At 41.9% G+C, this 12744-nt stretch overlaps 2 protein-coding genes across 6 annotated transcripts in view; one reads left to right on the plus strand and one right to left on the minus strand.

The window, feature by feature from the left end:
• Nucleotides 1-8941, minus strand: part of LOC134538842 (uncharacterized) — a 59045-nt gene extending 50104 nt beyond the window's left edge. Inside the window, exon 1 of one of the 2 annotated variants that reach the window (XM_063380384.1) lies at nucleotides 8639-8941. In XM_063380384.1, the coding sequence (XP_063236454.1) occupies nucleotides 8639-8767 (129 nt within the window). In that variant the 5' untranslated portion in view covers nucleotides 8768-8941. The remainder of the gene's footprint in view (nucleotides 1-8638) is intronic. The other variant, XM_063380385.1, reaches the window with a different exon arrangement.
• The window catches only part of LOC134538847 (E3 ubiquitin-protein ligase MYCBP2), a 455666-nt gene that overhangs the window by 324048 nt on the left and 118874 nt on the right, over nucleotides 1-12744 (plus strand). The gene's annotated exons all lie outside the window — the stretch shown is intronic.

A 12744-nucleotide genomic window follows, 5' to 3' on the forward strand; every position in this document is an offset into this window, starting at 1 on the left:
TGGCTCCGATAAAAGCAGTAAAAGACTTGAAAAAAAAATATTAAACCCGGCTTTTTGACCTGATTTTCGACGAGGAATTTTATTAAAATACTGTTCAATTTGTAAAAAAAAATAAAAAAATCAGTAAACTGTTAACACTATAAAGTTGCTCTTTGGCTTTGTGAACTTTGGTTCGCGCAATCCGCCATATATAGCAGCACCGTGGTTACACATTTTCGTTCCATGCGACTTACGTTCCATTCACGAAATTACTCCTATACCAAATGCCGTACACCAAGAGCTAAGATGTTACACATGAAAACAACTTGAAACCTGAACGTGATGCACGTATAAAAAAATATAATCACCTGCGAAAACAGTAAAAGCATGACTCATTGTCACGTTCCGCCTGAGCCGAGCGTGCAAGCGAGAGCGCGGAACAAGCGATAGAGAGGCACGATCGGCCTAAGCGTTCGGCTTGTGACGCGTCTATCTCTCTTCCACTCACGTTATCACGTAAAATTATCGTCCGTAAACCGACTTTACAGACAACCCCCTTATTTTTTTGTTGTACTTTAGATATATAAATAAAACTACAAAAAACCATCATTAAAAAATTTAGGCTCATGATCGGGTTTAAAAGGTGGATTTAAGAGTTTATTTTTCAAATATTTCCGGGATCCATTTTTTTCCTCCGGGGGGGCTTTTATGACCAACAAAAAGGTGAGGGGGAGACTTTGGTGAAGCCACTGTCCTGAATATTGGGGCCCCGCGAAATTAAATGGTCTGGGGACACCTCTGGTAACGGTGTAAGTTGAAATTTCTAGTTAGTAGAAGTAGTAGAAGTAGTGGAGGGCTCTGGGCCAATGAGAGACACTCAACCAAACCTGTAAAGAATCACAGGGTTTCTACATAGGGACGTTACAAAAAAAAAAGCAGCCAATGAGTGGGTGACATTTGCCCGAGTTTACGTAGAACTGTGGAGTCCATCCTAGCGGTCATTGAACCCGCGAATTTTTCCGGTCCCTACTAGTTAGTTATGAGTAGGGACAGGAAAAATTCGCGGGTTTAATGACCTCCAGGATAGACTCCTCTATCCTCTACACACTCGGGCAAATGCCACCTGTTCATTGGCTGTTGACTTGTGAGTCGTCTCGACTGGCTAGCTTGTGATTCGACACTTCTATGAGTGAGGGTCTATAATCGGCCCTTAGTCCTCCAGATTAACAGTGAACCAACGGCAGAAGCAGCACTAAGGTATAATTATTTGAATTGTAGCATTTCACGAAATGAATCCGCGAATTTTTCCGGTCTCTAGTTATGAGCAGAGTTATGACCTCCCGAAGTGTGCGTGTGATCCGGGCAGACGAGACGTTAATTGGCAGCGCAGGGGGATCGGACGAAATGTTCCCCCATTGTAAGCCGGTGACTCATCTGGCGCGAGCGCAGTTGTCCCGCACAGAAGTGGGCCTGTATCCCCCTCACCTCCCCCCCTTCCACCCCGTCGTTTTAAACAGGAAGTGCGGGCGGCGGCGCATTATCGAGTGACTGACTGCTGTATCCGGCAGACAAGGCCCTTTGTTTACGTCGCGTGCGTCTCTCTCCCCTCTCCCCTCCCCCGCCCCTACACCCTAACTTGTCTCGAGATTTGACACTCCTCAGTAGTACCGCCAGCGGCACCCAGTTCCCAACTGTCACTTTGCGAACACTCGTGACAGCCCCTCCCACACCGTCAGATGTTTCGTTCATTTAAATGAGTCATGCGATGAGGAATCTTGATTTAATGCAGCTTTTTAGCTGTGTCCGTTTGTATTGCCAGGGCCGGATTTAGAGGTCTGGAGGCCTCGGGGCAACAGAGGAGCGGAGGCCCCCTGGCCCCAAATTATTTTACAAATAAAATGAACAATTTTTTTTTCAGTCGAGATATCCAATAATTAATTTATTGTGAAATCAAGTAGATTCTCTTAGTATTTAAAAAAAAAAACATACATAAATATAATCGGAGACAAGAATTATATGAAATTAAATTTTAGTGTTAATGAACGGATCCTTCCGAGCTTTTTTCGCCGAAAAATCGTCGATGATTTCGCTGAAATCCAATTCCCGGAGTAAATAGCTTTCAATGCTCAGGAGAGAAAGCTGCGATAAACGGTTTTGTCCCATCGTGGTTCGGAGCCTATTTTTTTTATAATTTTCATTTTTGAAAATGAGCGCTCTCCAGTGCAATTTGAAACTATCAAAACCAAATACATTCTCAATGCAATTTCAAGGTTTGGAAATGTAGCTCTGAAATTTTGATCTGCGAGAATTAGTAGTAAAATAGTTCCGGAGATTGGTCTTTTCCATAGTCCTTTTTGTATGAGTCCGTTTGTGGGGGCCCTCCGTTTGTGGGGGGCCCGGGGCTTTCGCCCCGGTTGCCCTCCCCTAAATCCGGCCCTGAGTATTGCCCATTTGCTTGTTTGGTCTCATCGTTGGTTCTGTTTGTCCGACATCAGATGATTCGGTCTTGTTTTCTGTGGATTTTTATCGCTATATTTTTATTTATTTTTTGATTTTCGGAATCTTTCCAAGAAAAACAGTGCAAAACTGCAATGGTGTATTTCGAAGAAGCTGCATTAAATGTCAAATGTTTGCCTACAATATATTTGACCATAGAGTTGAAGGGGTAGTATTGGACGGAAGGAATAAGTCTTAAAATTTTCTGCGTCAAATATATTTTGACAGATAACCTCGTATGTTTTATATTGTCACGTGCACCTAGCCGGTGCCACCGCCATTTCTGTCACGATCCACCTTCAGAGGGGGGGGGGCGAGAATCGTAGCTCTTTACATAGAAACAACTCGCTTGGCATCAACTAGTCTTAACTTCATAAAATACTTTACTGTACCTAGGATCATAGGTTCGTCATCCCGTACAGGATGTCTGGTGAGAGCTGAACTAAGGAGATTTTGCAAAATAACATAATACTTAATTAAAATTATTTTATTCTTAAAGTCAAATACTCAACATCATTTTAAAGAACATTTAAATAGCGGGATTACAATTTAAAACAATAATCTCTTTACTTCCTTAACGATTGAACGACCTTACAAGAGAGAGAATGAGAGAACTTCACTAAACACTTCCCTAGTCCTTCCGAATACCTCAAATCATAATTAATACTTAAAATTAAAACAAAAATAAGTCCATACTCACATTTTCCGAAAAGCCTTTCTTGATCGATTACTTAAAACTAACGTAGGGGCCTCTCCTGCCCTTAAAATCCGAACGAACATTACATTTTAAAAATTATAACTAAACGACTAGTGACAAGGGCCATAGCCTCCGCCCGAAAGCTTGAAGATGACTACATTATGACCTAACTTAAATTAAACGACTCGTGGCCTCTGGCGTCGGCCATAGCTTCCGCCCGAAAGCTTGAATTCCTACATCACGAACGAACTAACAACTCGTGGCCACAGGTGAGACGCATAGCCTCCGCCTGAGTGAGCCCCGAGTCACCAATCACTTGCGCTTAAATTCGCGCGCCCTGCCGCGCCTACCATAACAAAAGCTCGTTATTGAAGTCAAATTTACTAAACAACTAACTAGAACTTCTGGGAAGACTACCCCCCCTCTACCCCAATGTGCAGGCCACACCGCGCGGCTTGTTACGACAGCGCGCCCCAGTAACTGCGGCCCGTGGCTGCGCCAGCGCGCGGCCAAACAAACAAACAAAATTCTGCAAGCCCGCAGCGCGCCGCGCCGGCCCCGTGCCCCAATTACATGGTCACGCCACTTGCGCTGACGAGTGAACAGAGTAGCCAGCCCAGAGTCCCGTCAGTAAAGTCCCTAAATTTGATTTCAACAACCCTGCAAAATTTCAACCCGCGACAATATCATGTCACACAACCAGAGATTATTTCTGCTTTGGGCAACCTGAAAATTTTCAATTTAATCTCAGGTTTGAAACTAAAAAAGTGCTTGCCGGAATTGAAAAACAAATAGCGCATACTATTTTTTTTTTTTCATAATTAGCTGGTAAAGTTGAATTTTTAAAATTTTTGTGCAGTATGGATAAGGAAAAACAAATTTGATGAATAATAGATAATTTTTGAGTTTCAAGGCAATGCTGGTGTGTACTGCGTGGATGGTTTAAAAAATTTCCAGACTAATGTAATTATATTTAGCCTTATACAATCATAAAAATTCTGATGATTTTATAATACCAGGTAAAATTAATTTTTTTTCCTGTAAGAAATTAAATCATATCACATAGAAGCCAGTAAAATGGACTTTAAACCAAAAATACTTACAGTTTTATATTCCATTTCATCGTCCTTATCTATACTATACAGCACAACAATTTAAAAAAAACGCAATTTTATCAGCTAATTATCAAAAAAAATGAAATATAAACTTTTTTTTACATTATGTTAAAGTTCAGTCACTCAAAATGTCAGCAAGTTTAACCGCGTGGAATGTAAATATAAAATCATGACGTAGAACGGGACATACACGGGTCGTTGCCACAACGCCGAAATACCACAACGCCGAAATACCACAACGCCGAACGTACAATAACGCCGAATACTGTAACGCCGAATGCCAAATTGACCGCAACGCCGACAGCTAGAAAACTGCTGTGTACCACAACGTCGAAATACAGTAACGCCGAACAATATTGCTGCGGGGAGGGGAGGGGGGGCCACAGGAGCAAAATGAAAAACTGAATGAATTTGTGTGCTTACCTAACCTAACCTTTGTGGCAGTCCTGCAATGACATTTTTCGGGGTTAATGTATTTCGGCGTTGTGGTAATTCGGCGTTGTGATCAATTTGGCATTTCGGCGTTATGGTTTTCGGCGTTATTGTACGTTCGGCGTTGTGGTATTTCAGCGTTGTGGTGCGTCCCCGACATACACCCGTACGGCAAAAGAACATAAGATCCATGGGAACTGTATGAAGGGCTTCGCGACATACAGGAAATCAATGTCGATCGCAGACGTTTTTCACGTGTCGACATCAGTCTGCTCTCGACATACCTGACATGTCGCACAGCCCTAGCTGTCTGCAACAACCAGAATGACTTTTATGAGGTGCCAAAACCTTCATTTTTGAAAGGAACTTCTTTTGTTGTGTGGATTTGTTGGTTGCGATTGGTGTGAACTGAGTCGCAAGTTTGCTTGTGTGAAAACGACACGAGCAACTTGCACGCCAGGGGGGAGAGAAACCCAGCAGATGACAGGTTACCCCGGAGTAGACCGAGGAAGAACACGTGTTAGCGGCCAGAGACGCAAGGTCACCTTAACCTTACTGTAACTTCAGTCGGCGTCAGTTTCGTTGCGTGAGCTGGCATCACGTGTGAACGGAAAACACTGCTACATCTTGATGAGACCGACAATCACAATTTGTATTTAAAGACTCCGCCTACCCACACACACACACATTGCGTGTCTGTTCACGAGAAGCAGTCAAGAATACGTTTGAAGTCGGAATGTTAGTAACGTTACATGTTTGTGTTTTGTTTTTGTTTTGGATAGTGAAAATGGCTAAGAACGCTTTTCCTCCTTCCCCGCCCCATGTGATAATAGTTAAGAATGAAAATCCCAGTAGATTCTTAAAAATTCACCAGCGGGACCCATTTATCTTCATTTCTCCGCCAAATAATGTTACGGTCACCGCTCAGATCTCGCAATTGTCCTGTGACGACGAGAAGACTGCGCGCCAGTCCAGAGGAGACACCGCGCTAGAAGCACCAGCGAGCGTCGCGCTTATCATCCCGCCTCACCGACAAACAAACCGACCCATTTGGTGAAAAATAATATTGTGATAAGGTAGGCCTACATCCCTAAGTTTACGAAGACCCTTGGATCATTAGTAGAGACCTGCAAAATTCGCGGATTCATTCGGTGATAGGCTAGAATTCAAGCACATATATACCTCTTAGATAATTTTGCTATTGGCTTACTGTTCATCTGGACGAATCTCAACCAGTTATAAACCCTAAACCAAAGAAGGATCGAACCACAGACAAACCAGCTGAGACGACTTACAAGTCGGCAGCCAATGAACTTGCGTTATTTGCCCGAGTGTACAGGGGTATGTGCAGTCTATCCTGAAGGTAAAAAAAACCGCGAATTTTGCAGGTCTCTAGCTAATCACGAGTTAACATAAATGTTGGATGTAAATTTTAAGGTGGCCTCTAGCATCAAATTGTAGGGTTACCGCTTCGAGTTACATTTAATCGCGCTACCGAGGAGAAGACTGCTCGCCAGTCCGGTGCCTGGCGCTTAGGGGCGAAGAGACGTTTGAAGCGCGTGCCAATGTCGCCCTTAGAGCCCCGCTCTCTCGGGAACTCGTGCGAGCGTTTCAAAGAGTCGAGTACATCTCGGCAGCTGAACAGGAGACGGGTTCGAAGAACCGAACGAGAAAGCAGCAGGCAACGGGGCAGGCAGCAGTCAGGACCGCTTCTACAATGGCACGGAAACTGTGACATTTCACTATCGCGTCTGGTGCTTCCACAATGCACCGAAACGTAACAAATGCCAACCAATGAGATTGCTAAGTATTTTTTTTTAAAAATGATTAATGTATTGTGGGGTTTTGATTTAATACAATTTCCTGGACATACGCCATTGCAGTTTTGCACTGTCTGCCAATGAAAAAATTCAAGAACGCAAATGAAGAAACAAAAATGAAAACATAAACTTACACAGAACAAACCTGGATCAGATGTGTCCATTGTGTTCATCTGTGCTGTCATCGTGTGTTGTCCATAATACCTGTTTAGGTACGGTACATCTTTGGGTTTATCTGTTCGACAAGCGCTGATTTAGGCTTGCTCATTTTTTTTTTTTTTATTAATTTGCGTTCTTGAAAAATTTTTCCATGGCAAACAGTGCAGAACTGTAATAATTGACGGATGTCCAAGAAATGGTACTAAATCAAAGAGATTTTGTTTGAAGGTTACGAAATATTAATTTAATTAAGATATATTATTCGAAATAATTGCAGGGGCAGATTTGACTTAAACAATAAAAAATAGACGACAAAGTAATAAATAGATATATATATATAAATATATATTAGCTAAGGGATCCATTAGGCCCGTTTTGGATCCATTTTGGATTTTGAACTTGAATATAAACACGTAAAATGTAACTATGGTATTTATAAATACTTATACTATAAGTATATATTTACATAATTCACATAAACAGTAAATTAATTTTATTTGTAGGAACAAGTGCCCGATTCAAATTTTCTTCCATATTTCAATTCCCAACAATTATTTAAATCATCCGAAATTGTTTAGAAATTTGAATGTTCATTTACGTTTTACTTGCACACCTTTAGATGTCATGAATATAAAAGGCCAATCCACATTAGTACAATGACAAACCAACAGGTAGTGCTAGCTGTGCTAACTATTCGGATATCGTACATACCTTAGAATGTATCCTTTAAATTGTGGGTGCATTTGTTTAGGGATGTAGGGACTTGAACTTAATGGACGCATCCCTAGGTATTTGGATACTGCCATTCTTGTACTTGAAAGAATTTTTAACGTGTTTGTAACATGAACAAACGTGGCAGTGGCTGCGACCGTTGTTGTTGGTCGCACGGAGCCACCACGTAACTGGAAGAGCCCAGCAGCCCAGCATCGCCGAACCTGATCCGTACGGGTCGGTCTCTGCCTGCGTGCTACTGTAGAGACTGTTACTTGATGTAAGCTTTTGGACATACGCCATTGCTAAGCACATGCATGTCTGTAGAGGAAAACTAGAAACTACCCAACATACAATATTTATTTGGGTTCAATATTTTTGTGCTGTCATCATTTGTTTTTTTGTTGTTTTTTTCGTTCTCTTCTGTTTTGGAAAACTATTGTGTTTGTTTCGTCTTTTCGTTTTGTCGTGTTTTTGTCTCGTTACAACTGTTGTGCTGAATTTTTTTTGGTTTCAATATTTTTGTGGTCATCATTTGTGTTTTTTTTTTTCGTTCTCTTAGTCCATTTTTCTTTGTTTTTGTTTGTTTGTTGACCATATTCCTGTTATGGAATATTGTGTGGTGTTTATATCCTGTTGACAACAGCAATTTTTTTTTTGCTTAATTTGTGTTTTTATCTTTTGGGTAGTTTTTAGTTTTCCTCAACAGACATACATGTGCTTAGCAATGGCGTGTGTCCAAAAGCTTACATCAAGTCATGCACTTCCATCGCACAAATCTTTTAAAGATATGTAGAGACTGTCAGGGCCGGTGCAAGGTAAATTGGCGCCCTAGGCGAAATACCTAAATGCGTCCCCCCCCCCCCGGGACACCTCCAAAAAAATTTCCTTGCCTCAAAATACATCACGTGAGCCTAATATTTTGCCAAAAATCAAATGTAAGCAGGCTTGTGTCTTTTTTTTTTACTTTTTAACTTATTACAATTCATAAACAGGTCACCGTGGACTTTAAATATAATTACTTATATCAATACAAACATTCCAAACCGTTACAAAAATCCATTTTCATCTAGTTTCAATAATCGTTAAACATGTTTTATCAGCTGTTGTGTGTCGTGCTGCGCCGCCCCCAGCTACTTGACGCCCTGGGCGGTTGCCTGGTTCGCCTGTACGGACGCGCCGGCCCTGGAGACTGTGTTGGGTGCGGAGCGGGGGGCCAGGCCACTTGCCTGTTTGCTATCGAACTCGCACGTGATGTTGAGCCAGCTGCCGGCGGCGTGGCACGCGCAGCCCTCCTTGTCGCAGAGCGACGCCGACGATACGCCCACCAGCATCACGACCAGCAGAGCGGGGCGCATTGTTGGGGAGGACCATCGCTTCCCCCGCTCGCCCGGGGAGGAGTGGCTTCTTCCCTCTCTCACCGCATGGTCGACACACACGCGCGCTCACTCACACGGGCACTCACTCTCACACCGCGGGCGAACACCGACTGGCCAGGCGACCGGCTGGGGCTCGCCACACCAGCGCCCCTGGCGGCCGCCCCTCGCACCTCCCGCGGCAAACAGCTTCCGCGCGGCAGACACTCCACTCCACTCCACTCCGTTCCGCTCGCATTACTTTACCGCACTCTTGGGCATTACACCCGGTATCAAGCGCGGCTCCTGAAGGGGGGCGGTGGGGGCGATAGCTTTGAATATATATACTGTATAGAAGTCGCGAGTGGATAGGATTTACTCTACGTTTTTCAAAAGCGTAAGATGAGCAGCTTGGGAACTTCACCGCTGCAGTGCGCTGCCGTAACGCCCTGTATCGTCTTAGTTGTTATTTACACGTTAGAGCGCAGCCCTGTCGCCCGCTGTCATTCCCCGCACCCCTCAGCCATCATTCACTGCAGCTCAAGGTCGTTCAACGGGAGGGGGAAGGGGTGTCTGAAGAGTTCGACACTTGTCCGCCAGGGACCACCACAAGTCGATGCCCTAGAGATGGTGGCGATTGCGGCGGTGAATTAACCAACTACCTCAAAACCGTATTAGAAATTTTAACCTGGGCTGGCGACTTCTATACAGTATATATATTCAAAGGCGATAGCCCCTCCCGAGACCAATTTTATTGATTAGTGCATACTTATGTCTACTTAAATATTTAATTTCATATGTTAAACTTTTTTCTCATCAGAAGTTGCATGGAGCTACTAAGGTTCTGCTATTTGAAACCTGTAATTTGTAAATAATATTCCAAGGCCAATATCTGACCACTTTCATTTTTTTGCAACTACGACCTTTCTTTGTGCGATAGCCCCTCCCGAAAAGTCATCCTGAAACCCCCCATTACCTGGTATAATAATTTTTTTTAAATTTTGCATAAATCTACTCAAAGACAAGTATTTTTGTACACAAACTAGCTAATGCTCGGCATGCGTTGCAATGCCTCATTCAATTTTTTCGTAAGTAGTTCTAAGCATGGCCTCCGCCCGCATTCGATTACGGGCCCTGGACCCAGGATCAGTGACCCGGGGGGGGGGGGGGGGGGGGGGTGTTTGCCAATTTTACAGTCACATGCTACATTATAATTGCATGGTTATTTCTTACCTACACTCTTTTTAGAATGTTATTTAACCTGAAAATACAGGGTACAATTATGTTTACTATTTTATAATCGAAACTAAGTTTTTCTAGTTTGTTAAAAAATAATAATAGTTTAAACATTTAAAAATTACCAGGGCTGGGCCCAGGGGTCCATCCAGTCCTACCCTTGTGGGGGCCATGGTTATAAGTAGGTACCTACACATAAACAAAGCATCTCTATATCTCTCTCTATACCGCTCTATATATATATATCCCTATATCGCTCTAACTTTTCCTGTATATATCTCTCCATATATTTAACAATATCTCTATATCTATGTATCTCTCCATAGCACGATCTCTCTCTATCCTCTATTTCTATATCTCTCCCATACATCTCTCCATCTTTCCCTCTATATCTATCTTCTACATATCTCCACCTGTTTCTATCTCTCTATCTCACTATATGTCACTCTATCTCTGTATTTCTCTATCTATCTTTATATCTCTCTCGACTCGCGTGCTATCATTAGTATTCGGACCATAGAAAAGAGGAACTGTCATAAAATACTTATTGGTAATTATACGATACTAATCGCGCGTCATATTAAATTGCCGTGGATACGCAGATGGCATCAACAATGGAAAAGCCCTTTGCCACGCAGTACGCAGAGGAATAAAGCGTCACCAATAAAATGACGAAATTTCATCAAAAATAATTAAATTCTGTCTTGAGGGTTGGTTTGATCGAAATGTCACCTAGCCAGTGACATTCCCTTTGTTTCGAAGGTCAAGTGAGCAAAGTTTCAACTCAATCAGATGAACGATGCGTGAGCGCATAGAATACGAAGAAACAAACATTGATTTTTTAATATATTGGATATAACTATGTAACAATATACCCTTTAGTGACAACATATATTATCAATCGAATATTATTGTATCCCTTCTAGATTAGAATACAAACGTTACAATTCGTCAGTTTGCTGCCATCCGTGTAGTGAGGTAGCTGGTCCGCAGACTACAAATGTAAAAAAAAAAAGAATCGTTAGATAAAAAGTAATACTTCGAGACATATTTTTTTGGTTCTAACACATACGAAATTGGAAGTGAATACTGAACTTGTCAGGGCCGCTAAAACTATTTCGTGAATATTGTGATATATGACAAAAACACCTGTCATGTCTTGTCGTTTCGGTTATAATATTCTTTGTATGCCCATAATTAAATGCAGAGATTATTTGAATGCTCGTAATCATTACATTTAAATAAGCGCCGAATCTAATTACAAATTAACTTATAGTAAATAAATAAAAAAGAGTAGTAAGTTTATGCCAATCCGAGGTCATTGGATTGTGGATCCGGATTTCGGACTGGTGACCATTGACCTCTGACGTCACATCCTCCCCCAAATCACCTAGAAATTTCCCGTTTTTCCCTCAAATTTTCCCATTCCCCCCAAATTTCCCATTTTTCAGAAGATTTCCCTATAAAATTTTTCCATTTCTCCATTATCTAAGTAACCCCCACCGTGGCTTAATTCTCCGGTTACTAACCCACCAACAGGCCACTAACGGTAATGGAATATGCCTTCTGATTGGCCGGTTCATTAATGAAATATTTGTTTCAGGGTTGTCCATCATATAGGTTAATATTATATTATTTATAAACATTATATCTATGGTTCCTATATAAATATACTGTTGAAGTGTACATGCTTCGACAGCCATCTCAGAATACATAATTTCCGTCCACTATCTTGGATTCAATTTTCTCATGCTATATCATTTCACTTATTATGTAGTCATCATGAATAACATCAGTGATGGTCGTCATCTTGGACTCAGTTTTCTCATGTTCTATAATTCTATTTATTATGTAGCCATCTTGGACTCTATACTTTTCCATAATTTTGAATTTTAGAACTACCCAACATCTTGGATTATGTCATTTCCATTCGACAATTTGAATTCTAGAACATTCCACCATATTGGACTCTACCAACTTGGACTCTAGAACGACCTGTCATTTTTAATTCTGTAACTTTCTCCCATTTTTTATTACATCATTACTGACGAGACCTGGGGCTTGAGGATTCAAATTTAGGATTTTCATATTACTGTCGCCATCTTGGAGTCAGTTTTCTCATGCTCTCTCATTCCACTTATTATGTAGTCATCTTTTATGTAATTTTTACATCCGCCATCTTGGACTCAATTTTCTCACACACTATCATTCCACACATTATGTAGCCATCTTGGATTATGTAAGTTCATTCCACCGTCTTGGACTCTAGAACTTTCTAAAAATTTTAAATTATGAAATCACTGGCTCGCAGTTTAACTGGATCTCTGTGGGCCAATGAGAGACCATCGACCAAAGAAGCATCGAATCACAAGCTACCTAGTGGATGACGCCTCACAAGTTAGCACCCAATGAACACGCGTGTCTGCTTGAGAAATGCAGAGGATAGTGGAGGCTATCCTAGAGGTCATTGAATCCGCGAAATTTTTCCGGTCTCTATGTGTTGCACTTGTGACTATAGACCGGAAAAATTCGCGAATTCATTTCGCGATAGGCTAAAATACAAATAGTTATACCTCAGTGCTACCAATTTTATTGGCTCACAACTCACCTGGATGACGCTGGGCCAATGAGAAACACCCGACCAAAGCTTTATCGAATCACAGGCTGCAACGCTGGGACGTCTCACAAGACAGCAGCCAATGAGTGGGTGACATTTGACCGAGTGTACGTTTAACTGTGGAGTT

Source organism: Bacillus rossius, chromosome 14 (genome assembly GCF_032445375.1).
Source record: "Bacillus rossius redtenbacheri isolate Brsri chromosome 14, Brsri_v3, whole genome shotgun sequence".
NCBI lineage: Eukaryota > Metazoa > Arthropoda > Insecta > Phasmatodea > Bacillidae > Bacillus > Bacillus rossius.